General features: G+C 41.1%; 3 protein-coding genes across 7 annotated transcripts in view; all 3 read left to right on the top strand.

The window, feature by feature from the left end:
- The first annotated feature begins 3,704 nt into the window (after positions 1-3,704).
- LOC130427545 (tubulin alpha-8 chain-like) lies at positions 3,705-6,535 on the top strand. The gene is made up of 3 exons (XM_056755072.1): positions 3,705-4,455; positions 5,295-5,479; positions 5,558-6,535. Exons 1-3 carry the CDS (start codon positions 3,705-3,707, stop codon positions 6,533-6,535), a joined length of 1,914 nt encoding a protein of 637 aa, XP_056611050.1.
- A 1,206-nt stretch (positions 6,536-7,741) lies between these two features.
- Positions 7,742-10,983, top strand: tuba8l3 (tubulin, alpha 8 like 3). The gene is made up of 4 exons (XM_056754966.1): positions 7,742-7,816; positions 8,937-9,159; positions 9,632-9,780; positions 9,865-10,983. Exons 1-4 carry the CDS (start codon positions 7,814-7,816, stop codon positions 10,840-10,842), a joined length of 1,353 nt encoding a protein of 450 aa, XP_056610944.1. The 5' UTR covers positions 7,742-7,813; the 3' UTR covers positions 10,843-10,983.
- A 2,387-nt stretch (positions 10,984-13,370) lies between these two features.
- dnajb2 (DnaJ heat shock protein family (Hsp40) member B2) overlaps positions 13,371-17,722 on the top strand; it is a 9,183-nt gene continuing 4,831 nt past the window's right edge. For 3 of the 5 annotated variants that reach the window (XR_008907314.1, XR_008907313.1, XM_056754969.1), the window contains exons 1-8: positions 13,394-14,038; positions 14,654-14,740; positions 15,183-15,292; positions 15,409-15,462; positions 15,896-16,027; positions 16,938-17,030; positions 17,399-17,513; positions 17,618-17,688. Coding sequence is in view for 3 of the 5 variants with exons in the window: in XM_056754969.1 (XP_056610947.1) it covers positions 14,676-14,740; positions 15,183-15,292; positions 15,409-15,462; positions 15,896-16,027; positions 16,938-17,030; positions 17,399-17,513; positions 17,618-17,688 (640 nt within the window). In the remaining 2 variants the exon portion in view is untranslated. Of the gene's footprint in view, positions 14,039-14,653; positions 14,741-15,182; positions 15,293-15,408; positions 15,463-15,895; positions 16,028-16,937; positions 17,031-17,398; positions 17,514-17,617; positions 17,689-17,722 lie in introns of all 5 variants that reach the window. The other 2 variants (XM_056754968.1, XM_056754967.1) reach the window with 2 other exon arrangements.

Below are 17,722 nucleotides of genomic sequence, written 5' to 3'. Positions count from 1 at the left end.
AATTGTCAATATAGTCATTCCTTCTCAATATACCGCATGTCTAAAAGCAAGTAAAGTGTCCAGATGGTTTTCAGAGATACAGAACTCCACAGAGAATAGCACTCTAGCTAATGTAGGAAGGACGGCTATTCTGCATTGCTCTCCTCACGCCAACAGACTATCCTGCTGACCCTCTCTCTCCTACTCCCTCCTCCCTTCCTAGAAAAACCCCCACCTCTCCCTTACTCACCACATCTGCCTTCTTTTTACGAATCCTTAAATCGGCCAAAAGGGAAATCTGACAAGATTTACATAGATTATAAATAAAAGAAAAAAAAAGAAAAAAAAGAAAGACATTATCTAAATAAAAAACATTAATGCAAGTTATTCTCTATATAATATAAATTATTGAAACTAAACTGAAATAAATACTATATTGGATTGTAAGAAACTGTCAACTGTTAATTGAAGCATATTCTTAATAATATGCGTAACATTTACGAGACCTACATTAGTACTATCAAAGTTAGTGCTTATGGGTGAATAACGATATTATAATGTGCGTAGTAGTAATGCGATATTAGTCGTCAGGGTTAATTACAGTTGAAAGAAAAAGTATGTGAACCCTTTGGGCTTACTTGGATTTCTTCATAAATTGGTCATAAAATGTGTTCTGATCTTCATCTAAGTCACAACAATAGAGAAACACAGTCTGCTTAAACTAATACCGCACAAACATTATACGTTTTCATGTTTTTATTGAACACAACATGTAAACATTCATAGTGCAGGGTGGAAAAAGTATGTGAACCTTTGGGTTTAATAACTGGTTGACCCTCCTTTGGCAGCAATAACCTCAACCAAACGTTTCCTATAGTTGCAGATCAGACCTGCACAACGGTCAGGAGAAATTTTGGACCATTCCTCTTTACAAAAGTGTTTCAGTTCAGCAATATTCTTGGGATGTCTGGTGTGAATCGCTCTCTTGAGGTCATGCCACAGCATCTCAATCGGGTTGAGGTCAGGACTCTGACTGGGCCACTCCAGAAGGCGTATTTTCTTCTGTTGCACGCTGTCTTGCCAGGGGTGGAATGCAGAAGCTATCCGGGACCTCGACACCCTGGCGAGGCAGGGTCTAAGCAGGGTGGGTGCTTGATGGCCTCCGTCTGCTACTTCGTCTAGAACTTCGTCACCAAGCACCACACACTGCGCGAAGGACACATCGAGAAAGCAGACTCTATCGACATCTCGCATCTGTGCAGAGTTGAGCCGAAGGTGTCTCTCTCTGACATTGCTGGACCCAGCATGCACGCTGTCACCTTGGTCGCCCGGAGAGTGAGATCTGTGGTGGTGCGCAGTTCATGCATAACCACTGGGTCACGCTTTCCCTCGGCTAACCGCTTCAACGCATTAGCCTTGTGGACGTGCAGGATGCCCATGGCGTGAAGGGCAGAGGCAGCTTGACCCACCGCAGTGTACACCCTAGACATCAGTGATGGCCATGAGAGCACGCTCCACCTGGGGTACCTACATGGCCCTTAGCTGCTCCAGAATCGAGGGAAGTCAGGGCGACCGAGCTCGTCTCCTGCGAGCGTGCCAAAGGGAGTGTTCCCAGTTTTCGTGAGCTCATCATTCACTGCCAGGAAACCATATCCAGGTACCAGGAGTCCGGCCGTGAGCTGCGGGGAAGGCAGTGCAATGTACTGCACTGGCGTCCTATGCTCATGGCGGTCCATGCAAGCATGGCTGACATCTCCTTGTCGGCCTTGTCCTGGTCTCGACCAGCTGTAGCCGGGAGCTGCAGGGAGTCCTCAGCATCTAATGTCAGAAAGACCCACCTGATGTTGCAACCGAAATCTCATCCTCTGCATGCCGGCATGGTTCCACTAAGGGACAGTCTTGCGATGCCCATAGGAGACAAATTATGTGAGCGTGACGGGGCCTGGACGGTCCGAAGCAATGTTGCGACGAATTTACATCCACGGAACTCCCATATTACTACTGCCGCTCGCTGCAGCAGATGACTTGGTAACTGCTGTCAAGCAGGAAGCAAACGGAGTTGTGGCTGTGTCCAAAGCAAACACAGCCAGCCGTGACTGCAATACCGTTACTACAAACGCGACCCAGACATGTGTCTGGCTCGAGGATGTGGCGGTCGCACCCAAGAATACAGTGGCGAGACATGCCTGGCAACATGTGCACACTATAAGAGAATTTGCTCTTTTAGAAATATGCTCTTTGAAGACACCTGTGACCAGCTACTGAAGCATCCAGGGAAAGATGTAAAACGCCAGGACGAGTTCCGCTGCACTGCACTCGTAAATCCAGTAGGAAGAATTGAAGACCGCTCAGCATAAGCCTTGCACGTTCCGAAGAACAAAAAGGTGAATGAATCCCTGTAATAAGGTTCAATAAAAGGAAGAAGGAGACGGGAACCGCCAAACATTTAAACATTAATAAAATGACAACAAAGTAAAAAGACAGCCGGCAGCCGCTCACAGACGACTGCCGGCGAATAACACAGTACATAAACAGCCGGCAGCCCCTCGCAGACGACTGCCGGCGAATAACACAACTAAAAGCCAGGCCTGGTCCTCTCTCATTGACGATCCGGTCGCTCGTCCTCTTATGCTCCCGATCTCCTCCGTGATACGAGACCGGTGTGCGTACAGCTGACGCTCATTATCACCCACTCACCGGCCTCGACTCACGGTCTCGTCCCGCCTACTTCACTACAGTCTCGTTCAACAAATTAATTGGCCTTTTTCGAAGTATAATCGGAGATGATAGGTTTTCAACTCAAAACCAATTCTGTCAGTCTCGACACAACGTCGAGAGACTGACAGAAAGTTAACCACTTGAATGGGTATAAGCAACACATGAGAAAATAAGTTACCTGAAGTTATATCCGGAAAGTATATTTTTATATAGTATTTATTTTCAAAGACCCATGAGGTTAAACCATCAAACTATCAATTGTGTGATACAAAATGAAGAAAATATGATTCTCATTTATTTTATTTAATTAAAATGTATTATTAAAGTTATTTAAAGTTATTTGAAAAAAAAGCAAAGTACAGTGGTTCAGGTAATTTTGATTTTATTTTCATATACCTGTAAGGGTTATTAGGGGGCACGGTGGCTTAGTGGTTAGCACGTTCGCCTCACACCTCCAGAGATGGGGGTTTGATTCCTGCTTCCGACTTGTGTGTGTGGAGTTTGCATGTTCTCCCCGTGCCTCGGGGGTTTCCTCCGGGTACTCCGGTTTCCTCCCCTGGTCCAAAGACATGTATGGTAGGTTGATTGGCATCTCTGGAAAAATTGTCCGTAGGGTGTGAGTGTGTGAGTGAATGAGTGAGTGTGTGTGCCCTGCGATGGGTTGGCACTCCATCCAGGGTGTATCCTGCCTTGATGCCCGATGACTCCTGAGATAGGCGCAGGCTCCCCGTGACCCGAGGTAGTTCGGATAAGCGGTAGAAAATGGATGGATGGATGGATGAAAGGGTTATTTGTCTAAGTAACGTCTATTATTTTGAACCTGTTTTTGTAGTCTTGGTTTAATGGCCTCTTTTGTGTTTCCCTGCCCTGATTGTTTCCTGGTGTGCCTTGTTTTCTCTCATAGTCTTGTGCATTTATTACCCTGTGTTTGTCATAGTCCTTGTCTGTTATTGAATTTATGGGGTAGTGTTGTTTTCTTTTTTTGCCATGCCATGCCATGCCCAGCCATGCCCATATTCCCAGATGCATTTGTTCCTGAGGTCCTGTCAACGGAATCTGCTGTGTCTGTTGTGCCTGCAGTTTTGAGGTGTGTCTGGGCTGTGCACTGCACTTTCACTCTGGAGGCCACGGGCAAGATAGCAGTCACACCCAGGCTTTCAGCACTGCCTGCACCTCCATGTTGTCCAGCCCTGCCTGTGCCCCTATGGGGTCCAGTCTTGCCTGCCACGCCCAGGCTTACATCCCTCCCTGCCACCCCCAGGCTTTCAGCTCTGACTGCCATGCCCAAGCTTCCATCCCTGACTGCCACACCCAGGCTTACGTCCCTCACTGCCACCCCCAGGCTTTCAGCTTTTCCTGCCACGCCCAGGGTCCCGGCACTGCCTGTCATGCCCAGGGTCCCGGCACTGCCTGTCATGCCCAGGGTCCCGGCACTGCCTGCCACTCCCAGGGTACCAGCTCTGCCTGCCATGCCCAGGTTTCCAGCACTGCCTGACAGGCCCAGGTTTCCAGCACTGCCTGACAGGCCCAGGGTTCCAGCCCTGCCTGCCACCTCAAGTGTTCTAGCCCTGCCTGCCACGCCCTGGCTTCCTGCTTTGCCGAGTTGGCCTCTTCACCACGGCCCAGGTCCACCTCTGCTCCACGGCCCACGCCCACCACCAGGTTCTATTTTCCTTCCTGGGCCTGGCCCTCTATCCCTGCACCTGTTCGGCATCTGCTCTGCCACCCTCCTGAACATTTCGGATGCTTTTGTTGGGAGTCAGGAGCCACTCTTAAGAGGGTGGAGTTGTGTAAGGGTTTTGAGTGTCTTAGTCATGTCATGTTTTTGTATTCCTGGTTTTATGGTGTCTGTAGTCTTTTGAGTCTACCTACCCTGATTGTTTCCAGGTTTGCCTTATTTCTCTAATAGTCTTGTGTATGTATACCCAAGTGTTAGCTATAGTCCTGGTCGGTTTTTGAATGTATGCAGTCGTGTTTTCTGTTTTTGTCATGTCATGCCCATGTTACTGTTTTTTTCTTTGATTGAAATCTGGATCTTGACTCATTAATGTGGAGATGGTGGTCTAGTGGAATAAACCACTGAACTGGGAAATCAAAGGTTGCTGGTTCGATCCCAGCATCTACCACCAGTGTGTCCTTGAGCAAGACACTGTACTCCATGTTGTTCCAGGGGGATTGTCCCTGTAATAAGTGCACTGTAAGTCACTTTGGATAAAAGCGTCTGCCAAATGACAAAAAGTAAAGTAAAAGTAAGCTTCGCTCATGTGTCTTTTTCTTCTCAAACAACCTTACATTCTTCTCAAAGCTGAGCTTCAGTTTACACTCCAAGCACAACTACTCAACATTGACACAAACTTTTCTTACGTAATAATGTATTGTAATAAAGGGCGAGGATGTACATTTTCCAAATTTGGATATCACTTTTTACCATTTACATGTATGCATTTGGCAGACGCTCTTATCCAAAGCGACTTACATTGCATTATCCTATAAACTTATATGCATATGCAGTTCCCTTGGTTTGAACCCACAACCTTGTGTTGTTAACGCAATGCTCCTACCACTGAGCTACAGGAAGGTTACCACTCATGTTACAGCTGGAACTCCAGTAACTTTAGTTGTTTTTCCTTCAGATGAGGTTCGCACAGGTACATATCGCCAGTTGTTCTATCCCGAGCAATTAATCTCGGGCAAAGAAGATGCTGCTAATAACTACGCCCCAGGTCATTACACTATTGGTAAAGAGATCATTGGCCTGGTGCTGGATAGAACCCGGAAACTGGTGAGAATTTCTAACGATTCAAAATCATGAGTGTGAGGTTAAATTATAATTTATATAATTTCCCTCTTATTCCAACAGGCTGATCAATGCACTGGCCTTCAGGGATTTCTCATTTTTCACAGCTTTGGTGGTGGTACTGGCTCTGGCTTCACCTCCCTATTGATGGAGCGTCTCTCCGTAGACTATGGCAAGAAGTCCAAGCTTGAGTTTGCCATCTATCCACCTCCTCAAGTGTCCACAGCAGTGGTGGAGCCCTACAACTCCATACTGACCACCCACACCACCCTGGAGCACTCTGACTGCGCCTTCATGGTAGACAACGAATCCATATATGACATTTGCTTTAAAAACCTGGACATTGACCGGCCCACTTACACCACCCTCAACAGGCTCATTGGCCAGAAAGTGTCTTCCATTACAGCCTCACTGAGATTCGATGGAGCTCTCAATGTTGATCTCACCGAATTCCAGACTAACTTGGTGCCCTATCCACGTATTCATTTCCCTCAGGTGTCCTGTGCTCTGGTTATCCCTATTGAGAAGGCGTGCCATGAGCCGCTTTCTGTAGCTGACATTACCAATGCCTGCTTTGAACCATCCAATCAGATGGTAAAGTGTGATCCTCGTCATGGTGAATATATGGCCTGTTGTCTTCTCTACTGTGGAGACGTGGTGCCCAAAGATGTCAACTCCGCCATTGCTGCTGTTAAGACGAAACGCACCATTCAGTTTGTGGACTGGTGCCCCACTGGTTTCAAAGTGAGCAACAACTACCAGCCCCCAACTGTGGTACCTGGTGGAGATCTGGCTAAAGTTCAGTGGGCTGTGTGCATGCTGAGCAACACCACAGCCATCGCTGAGGCCTGGGCTCGACTAGATCACAAGTTTGATCTGATGTACGCCAAGAGAGCCTTTGTGCACTGGTATGTAGGGGAGGGCATGGAGGAAGGAGAATTTTCAGAGGCCCGTGAAGATTTGACATCATTGGAGAAGGACTATGAAGAAGTGGGCACAGATTGCATTGGGGATGATGATGAAGATGGAGTGGAATTTTAAATATAATATTCGTATAATCTCCTGGTAATCTGGTATGTTTTTTACTTGCTAAAATAGATTTTTTTAGTACTGCAAATAAATTTCAGTTTTTTTTATACTTTATGCCAAAGCTAGATGTTTATAAGGTTATATGACTGTTGCAATAACATAAAGGTAGTAATAGGTTTTACTTAATGGCCCAAATCCATATCAGGGATGTTACCCCTTTGAAATCTGTGTGTGGTTGCGCATGAAAATGATGTAAAGACCTAGACTGAGCACAACACGGAGCAGTTTATACCACTTTACCCCTCACCCATCTGTGTCTGTCTACTCAGCACAAAAATGTACACCTGCTATTACTCATGATTCAGCTGTCTGTACATGTCCATGGGCATCAGTGTGAGATGGATTGTCATTAGCTATCACTGTAACATTGAAATTGTCCAATGACAATAATGTCGATGTGTTTGCCTCTTTCTGTTTAACATCTGTTGGAACTTTGCATGTTTGTGTTCTTTATGCCTTTATAAATGCTTCTCAGTATTTTAAAAGGGATACTTCAAACAAAACAAATTCTGACATCATTTATGGACCCTCATGTCAATCAAAACCTTCTTATTCTGAAATATATATATTTTGAGAAACATCTCAGTGGTTTTGTGTCCAATACAATGGAAGTCAATGGGGGTCAGTGTTGTGTGGTTACCAACATTATCAAAACACATTTTGTGTTCATACAATTTGGAATGACATGACGATGAGTAAATGATGAAAGAATTGAGCTTTTCTTGGGGTGAAATATCCCTTCAACATAAAAGACTAGGAAGCAATTTCTTGTATGAAATAAGATTTTCACCATCTGTAGGCTTTTTGTATCACACGAATCCCAAGCAATAAGGAATGATGCTGCAAGCATCATGTTACATACAAATACTCAAGATATCAGTTGTCATAGTTGGTATGCAGATCTAACACATGAGCATGGAGATCTTTGACATATAGTCTGTAGAATTCCTTTTCAGCATCTTTCTGTATTACCGCATGCCTAAAAGAAAGTAACATGTCCAGATGGTTTTCACAGACACGGAACTCCCTAGAGAACAGCACTCCATAGCTAATGTAGGAAGGCCTTTCTGCATTGCTCTCTTCACAGCCAGCAGGCCTGCTTCCTGCTGACTCACTCTCTCCTCCTCCTCCCTCCTCCCTTCCTATAAAAACCCCACCTCTCCTTTTATATTATCACATCTGCCTTCTCTTTCCGAATCCTCAAGTCGGCCTGAAGGGAAATCTGACAAGATGGTAAGTGTTATGCTCGATTGGTTTTTAATTTTACTCTTTTCATAAACCACTGCATTTAAATGCACAGATTCACAAGCTTTTTTTTGCATTAAGGCAAAGTAATCATATTTTGATACACTCGGTGCAATGCTATAATGTATTTTTATTTGGTTATATGGATAACAAAGCTAGCACTATTTTTTGTGGATTGATATATTTTTTTTCTTAAAAATATGTTAATAAGCATTGAGTCTATTTGAGTGTTAGGCACCGGGTTTGCCTTTCATTCTAAAAAGGATGTGGCTATATGGCTTTAAAAGCCTGATACAAGGCTATCAAACAGATTAAAGCAGGAAAGTCATATTCTGAATATAGCATCCTCTATGTTTGGTGTTTCAGCTGAACCCATATATCTCCCCAAACCTCCTTTAACTATAAAGGAAATACAGGGAATTACAGTATAAAAAATTAGGCTGTTACTTGGAGAAAGAACACATTAATGTCTTCATAATGTACAGAGAAGCATTGGTACTAGATGAGATCATGAGTGACGAAAACGGCAGCACAGAATAATAGATATAACTGTTCTAGATATAAAGGCCCAAGTGAGGCATCTCTGTCTGTTACACAAAGGCGTGTGTGAAGCTGAATGGGACAGGGTGGGGGTGGACCGAGGATTGCGGTCAAAGACACCCGCATACACTCCCCTGTATTCCACAGACAAAACATGCATGTAAATATAATAAGAAAAAAACTGAGATATGTATTGAACATTAGATCTTGACATTTTGGGAAATGCAAGAGGATTTTAAAGTATTGAGCTTTAGGTGACCGCAATACTAAACTCAATCAATAGGAGAAAAAAAAAAAAAAAAAAGATCTAGCTAGTAACTGTATTTTTTATATCTCAGACAACATCAAATTAGAATCAATTAGATCAAATTAATCAATTAGATTCAATTAATCAAATTTGAGCTATGTTAGAGACAAAACTGAGGGCTTAGACAAAAATGATAAAACAAAACCAGTCATAGAAATAACAAAATATGCCTACATATTTACTAATAGATCAATGCAGCACAAAACTGGTTGATTTCATAAGCAATCATATAAAATTTTATCTTTCTTTCTCCATAAATAGCGTGAGTGTATTTCTATGCATGTTGGCCAAGCTGGGGCCCAAATGGGAAATGCATGCTGGGAGCTTTACTGTCTAGAACATGGGATTCAGCCGGATGGACAGATGCCCAGTGATAAGACAATAGGAGGAGGAGATGATTCCTTCAACACGTTCTTCAGTGAGACAGGAGCAGGAAAGCATGTTCCACGTGCTATCTTTGTTGATCTGGAACCCACCGTGATTGGTAAGTTGAACCTAGATGACAGAATAAATTAAATTACTAAGAAAACCAAAAGGACAAAACCAACATATTTAAAAGCAATCATTTTGAAAAACTATAGAGCATATTTGTTGCACTTTTACATTTCTTGTACTGTAAATTATACAGTATATATAATTTTTACATTACCATTAAAAGATAAAAGTGTTTTCATTCACATATCGGTTTCTCTATATTATGCACATAAACATGTATATTAATTGACAATATAGCTTTGCTCATGTGTTCATGTCTTCTCAAGTCACATTTTATTATACTCAAAACTAAGCTTCAGTTTATTCTCAAAGCACAACTAGTCAACATGTACACAAACATTTAAATATTTAATAACGCATTTGAATAAAGGGCGAAGACATCTATTTCCTAAAGCTGGGCATCACTTTGTACCACTACTTTAATGCTGGGACTCCAGTAACTTGAGTTGTTTTTCCTTCAGATGAGGTACGCACAGGTACATATCGCCAATTGTTCCATCCCGAGCAACTAATCACAGGCAAAGAAGATGCTGCTAATAACTACGCCCGTGGTCATTACACTATTGGTAAAGAGATCATTGACCTGGTGCTGGACAGAACCCGGAAACTGGTGAGATTTCCTAACAATTCAAAGTCTTTAGTGTGAGCTTGAATTACTATGTAATTTCCCTTTAATTCCCTTTTATTCCAACAGGCTGATCAGTGCACTGGCCTTCAGGGATTTCTCATTTTTCACAGCTTTGGTGGTGGTACTGGCTCTGGCTTCACCTCCCTCTTGATGGAGCGTCTCTCTGTAGACTATGGCAAGAAGTCAAAACTTGAGTTTGCCATCTATCCTGCTCCTCAAGTGTCCACAGCAGTGGTGGAGCCCTACAACTCCATCCTGACCACCCACACCACCCTGGAGCACTCCGACTGCGCCTTCATGGTGGACAATGAAGCCATCTACGACATCTGCCGTAAAAACCTGGACATCGAGCGTCCCTCTTACACCAACCTCAACAGGCTCATTGGCCAGATAGTGTCCTCCATTACAGCCTCGCTGAGATTCGATGGAGCTCTCAATGTGGATCTCACCGAGTTCCAGACCAACTTGGTGCCCTACCCACGTATTCATTTCCCTCTGGCGACATACGCTCCGGTGATCTCTGCTGAGAAGGCTTACCATGAGCAGCTGTCTGTGGCTGACATTACCAATGCCTGCTTTGAACCAGCCAATCAGATGGTAAAGTGTGATCCTCGTCATGGTAAGTACATGGCCTGCTGTCTTCTCTACCGTGGAGATGTGGTGCCCAAAGATGTCAACTCTGCCATTGCTGCCATTAAGACCAAACGCACCATTCAGTTTGTGGATTGGTGCCCCACTGGTTTCAAAGTGGGCATCAACTACCAGCCCCCAACTGTGGTACCTGGTGGAGATCTGGCTAAGGTTCAAAGGGCTGTGTGCATGCTGAGCAACACTACAGCCATCGCTGAGGCCTGGGCTCGACTAGATCACAAGTTTGATCTGATGTACGCCAAGAGAGCCTTTGTGCACTGGTATGTGGGAGAGGGAATGGAGGAAGGAGAGTTTTCAGAGGCCAGAGAAGATATGGCGGCTCTGGAGAAGGATTATGAAGAAGTGGGCACAGACAGCGTGGGAGATGAAGATGAAGAGGGAGAAGAATATTAAAGAGGCAAAATCATCTAAGCTTTACCTAGCTTCCCAGCCAAACAAAATCTTACCATTAAGTCTGATCATAAATATTTGAAAGTTAATGTGCACTATGATTGGTTTCATGTAAACAAAACTTGAATAAAAAGAAGGAATGTCTATGTGTATAGTTATCATTGGTCTGAAACCTAAACCAGTGGCTTAACATGTAACATGTGACTGACTTTATATTAGAATTTATTTTAGCAGACAAAACATAAATTCATACAGTAAATGTCCACATAATAATGTATATAAGTACTATTATCATTAGTAAGCATGTGTGAGAGAGAATTCATACTTTATTTTGTTTATATATCCATCCATCCATCCATCCATTTTCTACCGCTTATCCGAACTACCTCGGGTCACGGGGAGCCTGCGCCTATCTCAGGAGTCATCGGGCATCAAGGCAGGATACACCCTGGATGGAGTGCCAAGCCATCGCAGGGCTTGTTTATATATTATTTATAAAAATATGTTATTTAAAGGTCCAGTCAGTGAAATCTAGCGGCAAGGTTGAAGACATAGTTATGTATATTATATTGCTTTTCTGTCAATAGATCCTCCAAAAAAATACACACAGGACCTTTATGTGCAAGATCAATAAACTCCAAAGTTGTATATAAAGTTTAATGTTAGGGAATGTGGATAAATGGCTGATTTATTGTATATTGAACCTTTGTCAAGGTGGTATGTGTAACTTTTTGGCATATTGACAGAACAAGTAAAAATCTCAAACCACAAAAAGAAGGAAAACGAACAAAGAAGCTACATGTGTACATTATGAAACGCTAATGAAAGATCTGTCTAGACAAACGTAAACTATGGTTTGACAGGAACTTCAACATAGCTACTATGCACTTGAAAGGGTAGTGGATCAAAATTTCTGAAAAGACACTAACAAAGAGAGAAAGAATAGGTAGAACATTCATAACAAATATAAAGATAGAGATGACAAACAGGCTGAAGGCAGGGAAACACACCCAAACAGTCCATTACAAGATCTATATATATATCACCCCAGATTATTTTTGCAACTGTTTGAAAAAGAAACTTATTCAAAGCAGAGTTCAAAAATGATCCCAGTCATTACTGAACAGAAAAAAACACATTTAGAGTACAGGCTATAACAAACAGCAGATTGAATTTCTGTTAAAGTCGTTCATATATATATATACATTGTCACAATTAATTAAAATAAAAAAATCAACACCTAAATCAATTCAAAACAATGTTAAATGCAAAAAGCCATGCATTGGCGTGTAACAATTCTTTCAAAACAATGCAAGGAAATAACTGGTTGATCAGGTTTTTACATTAGGAGCACTGATAATGCTTTTTTTAATTGTTTTTATCCTTTAACTTGTACACATATTTTTGGAGACAAGTGGATGGTTATCTATGCCAAAAGGCCTACTTGAAAACCTGTGAGTACTTTTGCATAAATCTTTCATGTTACTTTCTTTGCTGCATGTTTAAGTCATCCGCAATTTAAAATTTTGATATTTTTTAAATCTGCACAGGGAATACTGTTTGTTCACTGTACCAGTGGTTCTTAAACTGGGGGGGGGAGGGCTAGATGGATTTGGCATTTCATGAAAATGTATCATACATTTTATGCAATCAGAAATCAGAAAAATAAGCCTACCAACCAAAAAAAATATGTTTCAGCATTGTATAACTGAAAAAGAAATAAATAAAATACAATTTTAAGTTTAAGATTTTAAATCTTTATTTGGGGGCCCACAAAGAGATGGGGAAAATGTTTGATAGCTGCACAATACTGTTGTCCATTCCTCAATATTGACCTTTCTTTGACTGATAACCTACATTACATATAGATATTCGTACTAGTACATCTGGACATCTGTACAACCAGTAGCTTGTTACAACATTCTGGTGTGTAGTTCTTATAATACAACACCGGAGGGGCTTATGGGGGGATAATTTTGGTAGCCTGTATAAAAGTAACTTTAATACACTGATTCTCCCTCCACCTGTTACAAAGACATAGAATGCACTCATCATTAATACAAAACAATGTTCGAGGAATTTGAGGAAACCTTTCGAAAATAATCTGCTATACATCAAGGAGCAACTGGAAATTAAAAGAACATAGCCTATTGAGAAGGTTAATCTGATGTTTTTATGATCTTTTGATGAAATCTAATAACTTACTATTGTCTCTTTACCCTTCAATATTTTTATGTCACAAAGCCCACTATTTTTTGCTATTAACCATGCTGATAAACAGGTTTAGGCTGATTGTTTTGACCAATAAAAATACGTTTGTGGGATTTATATCATATTTAATTTCAAAACGTTTTATGCAATGGGAATGGGAGCTATTTCTGAGTATAAAAAAGCCCATGTAGCCTACTAGTCAAAGTACCAGTATTTTCCTTATCAGGTATTTTACAGCATTGCTACACGTCTTCGTCTAGCCAGAAGTGGGCGGGGTGCGGCGTGCACAAACACTGGCATGTTCTGCAGACGCTTTTAACTGTGGTTCGACTGAGCTTGACCAAAGACTTTAGATAATAACAACACATTGCAAACATTTTACGATGAAGGGGGAAAAGTGCGGTCTCTGGCGAAAGAAGTGCCACCACCATGTAAAACGAGCAAATCGTCTTATCGTTAAGGACAAACATCTATGAGGGGAGGTGCCCTGCAGTGACCGTTTACCAACACTTGCGCACGCGCACTAGTTTGTGCAACCTGTAAAAACGTTTACACAGTTTAAGTTTAAGAATTGTTCAGTTAAGGTCCGGTTTGATTGGCAGTCAAATTATGTATGTATTAAGGTATCTGTCATCACACATGACAAGATTTGGTAGATTCGGTCTTGGGCTAAAATAGCTACACTGACGCGTTGCAAATATGGCCGACGAGTGCGGGGACTTTCCTTCAAGGGACTTTGGCGTGACGCACCGCATTCGCTGCAGAAGGGTAAAGCGTTTACAGATATAGAGGGCTAGATGACACACTGAAGTCATGAAGCCCAATATGTCAACGGTAAGCAGGGGATTCTAAAGGAGTTCCACACTCACGCGTGCGTTAAAAGAGCGTCAGTTCCTGCGATCAGCGTCTCGGGACACTGTCGTTCGCCGAAATATTTCAGTTCTGTTTACAGAGGCACGTCTCCTGGGGTGAATACTTCTAAAAAAAGGTAAATGTTACGTTGACCGTCAAAACTCGGGTAACGGTATAATAACGAATGTGTTAGACTCCGTGTTTGTATGGAGTTGTTTGAATAATCGACCGTAACAGCACCGCAGCTGTCAGTGGACATATGGCCAAATCGCTTTTCAAGTTCGAGCTTGAAATAACATTGTGTCCGGTTTCCAGTGACTTCCAGACATGGGCAAGCGAGACTCCAGGGGAATACCGGTCTATGTTTGTGATAAACTGTCAATATCAACAGTTTATTGAACTGTTGCTATCGATATGCGTTAGAACATTTGTTTATGGTTTGAAATCAGATCTGCCACTGAAATAACTTTGTTTACATAGATCGTTTAGTTTAAATAATCATAAAAATAAAATGTACGTTGCTGTGTAAAATGTTTCCCAAAAAATGTCCATGTTGCTTGGCATCTATGGCCTGTTAGGTTTTGACATTATGACAATTGTTTTGAATAATTACATGTCCCTGTCTGAAAATAACAGTGATTGATATGTACAAGAAGCATTTTAAAACAAAAGCATTTATATCCCTTTAAATAAATTAACACATTGCCATTATTAATCATGATGTCATTACACATTCACACATGCTCAACAGGTGCGTTGAACTCAAGGGCGCAATGGTCGATTATTATGATGTCCTGGGAGTGTCACGGAATGCTTCTCAAGATGACATCAAGAAAGCGTAAGTTAAAGTCCCTTGGATTTTAGGAGAAGTTTGGCTTTGGTACTGTGAAAAGTACGTAATTTGTCCAATAGAGGGATAACGTGTTCTGAGATTACTGTTTGTTTGTATTTAATTATCATGTATGTCTCAATGGTCAAGTGGCTTGTGTTGCCCGACTAAAACGTTTAAACATAACTTAACTTTGAAAGTATTTTATTATGTCTGTTATTAGTAGGTTATTACGTTTTACTTCCAACTTTATGTCTAACTTTCTAGTTCTGCTATCTTCAGTAAAGCCCCATTGACAGAATCACTTGTGTTATCAGTTTTTTCATTACACTTGAGTCTTGATCACAGCAGAAAATGACTATCAATGCTTTCACTTTTGGATTTGCCAACATCATCTTGCAATTGCACTCAAGATAAGTTTGCTTACATGTTTATTTATTTGTTTGTACAGTTACAGGAAACTGGCTTTACGCTGGCACCCTGACAAAAACCCAGACAACAAGGAGGAGGCAGACAGTAAATTCAAAGAGATAGCAGAGGCTTATGAAGTTCTTTCAGACAGTAAAATATTCAACATTTTTATATGAACTTCACTATGCATGTTCAAAAAGTTTTTCTTGTTTCTTCAATCTTTGGGCCTTACTTACATTGCACTGTTCTGTTTTCGAATTTCCAAGAAGGCAAACGGGAGGCTTTTGACAGATATGGTACATCAGGCGTGCCAAGCTCAGGTAAGCAAAACTTGCTAGTCCTCCTTAAAATGACAAGCAACTCATTACAACCAATAGTTAAAATGTAAAGTTTAGCTCCCTCTAGCTGGTGTTAAAGAAATGACAGACGCTTTGAGTGAGAGACTTACAGTGCATTTAAGACTTGCATGTTATCATTATGTGGATTATTTTTATATTACAAATGCAATGCCCTACCAATTGAGCAATAGGTATCCCAATCATCATGCAGATTAAAGCCCACAATGCCTTGAGGTGTATGTTTTTGTTGCATCTCCTGCTACCAGTAGAGAACATACTAAACACTGTTGGTCGTGTTTGATGGATGTGACAAACAGTCTAGTCCGTTGTATGGGTTGAAAGATATGATCTCTGACTTTGTTTCTTTATTTTGCGTGTCTGTTTTTTAATTCATTATCTTACATGTGTCTTTTAGGCTCTAGCAGCTCAACATTTCCTGACGATTTCCCAGGATTCACCTTCACATTCCGCAGCCCAGATGAGGTTTTTCGAGAGTTTTTTGGAGGGCAGGACCCATTTGCTGACTTCTTTGGTGGATTCCCTGGAGGTTAGTATTTAGTTCATTCAGAATCCAATTTTTTTTTTTTCGATTTTCTTCACTACTGGTCAAAAGTTGTTAGTCACTTGATTAAAAGGGTTCTCTTGATCTTTAAAATCTTTTAATCTGTATGCTTAAAGGAGTAGTTCACCTTCAAAATTATAATTCTATCATCATTTAATAACCCTCTTGTCATTTCAAACCTGTATGACTTTCTTCCTTCCGCAGAACACAAAAGAAGATATTTTGAAGAATGTTGTTAACTGCCCCCTATTTACGTACATTGGTTACAATAGAAGTGAATTGGGATTGTGCTGTTCTGTTACCAATATTTTTCAAAATATCTTCTTTTGTAACAGAATAAGAATTTTGAAATGTTAATTGTGCTAAAAAATTAATTTATCTAGTTACATTTTTTAATGCGTGACATGGACTGAATAATGAAGAAAAGTGGCCGAAAGATGCATAAATGAAAAATCCCATGATGAGACCTCTAAAAGCTTGATGATAAAATACTGATAGGACTTTCAGTAACTGAAAGTTTACTTTTATTAAAAACATTCAAAACAGCTTTCCTGTTGCTCAGCAGTTAGAGCATGGCTCTAGCAATGCCAAAGTCATGGGTTCGATCCCAGGGATTGCACATACTCAGAAACAAATGTACTGTATAGTATCATGCAATGGAAGTTGCTTTTGTAACTTAAATGCGGCCAATTATTTGGATTAAGGATCCCTGGGAACATAAAGTCCCTAGAATACATCATTTTAAAAAATATCAACCTGGTACTAAAATCATTTTAGAATTTTCCCCATCCACCCACAGTTCTCACCAGCTGACCACATTCCATTGTAATTACTGCCGTAGTATTTTGCTTGCCCTCTTTAAATGTCTGTCATTCTCTACCCACTCTCACATTAGATGATTTCCCATTTGGTGGGATGCACAGTGGATTTCACAGCTCCTCCTCCAGGCTTGGACCCAGTCGCTTCTTCTCCTTCCCTTCAGCAAATGGTTTGTTTTTTTCACACCGGTCTGCATAATAGATTTCGTACTCCTTCTGTACAGTGCATACACCCAGATTAATACTTCATTTAGATGAATTTAGCTTCAATACATTTGGTGAAATCAAAGGTATAGTTTACCCAAAAATAAATATTCTGTCATTTGATCAACTTCAACTCATTCCAAACCTATATATGACTCTTTCTTCTGTGAAACACAAAAGAAGATATTTTGAGAAATCTTCAAAATATCTTATTTTGTATTCTTCAAAAGAAAGAAAGTCATATAGGTTTAGAACGACACGAGGGGGGGTAAATGATGAAATTAAATTGTTAAAAATTAAAAGCTGCATTTGTGTTTTTTTCTGATGCCAACAGTTGATTTTACATCCTTCTCCTCAATGGGAGGCATGGGCAGTATGGGAGGGGCAAACTTCAAGTCTGTTTCCACTTCAACCCGCATTGTCAATGGAAAACGTATCTCTACAAAAAAGTCAGTTTTCTTCTTTGCAAACTGTTTCAAACTACTCACTATTTATATGACAGCACATATTATATGATCAAATTCTTTATAATTAAAAAAAAAATCCTCCACAGGATCAATGAAAACGGTCAGGAGAGAACAGAGGTCGAGGAGGACGGGGTTCTAAAAACTGTCCTCATCAATGGTAATCTTTAATAACAGCATGAAACTAGATGTGC

The sequence above is a fragment of the Triplophysa dalaica genome, chromosome 8 (assembly GCF_015846415.1).
Source record: "Triplophysa dalaica isolate WHDGS20190420 chromosome 8, ASM1584641v1, whole genome shotgun sequence".
Lineage (NCBI taxonomy): Eukaryota > Metazoa > Chordata > Actinopteri > Cypriniformes > Nemacheilidae > Triplophysa > Triplophysa dalaica.
The sequence above is the reverse complement of the archived record's forward strand: the minus strand, read 5'-3'. Positions and strand labels throughout refer to the sequence as shown.

Coding starts and splice junctions, on each gene's coding strand:
- LOC130427545 (XM_056755072.1), top strand. CDS start 3,705: ATGCCCATATTCCCAGATGCATTTGTTCCTGAGGTCCTGTCAACGGAA. Junction 4,456..5,294: donor TTCGGATGCTTTTGTTGGGA/GTCAGGAGCCAC, acceptor CTCATGTTACAG/CTGGAACTCCAGTAACTTTA. Junction 5,480..5,557: donor TGGATAGAACCCGGAAACTG/GTGAGAATTTCT, acceptor TTATTCCAACAG/GCTGATCAATGCACTGGCCT.
- tuba8l3 (XM_056754966.1), top strand. Junction 9,160..9,631: donor TCTGGAACCCACCGTGATTG/GTAAGTTGAACC, acceptor TTTTTCCTTCAG/ATGAGGTACGCACAGGTACA. Junction 9,781..9,864: donor TGGACAGAACCCGGAAACTG/GTGAGATTTCCT, acceptor TTATTCCAACAG/GCTGATCAGTGCACTGGCCT.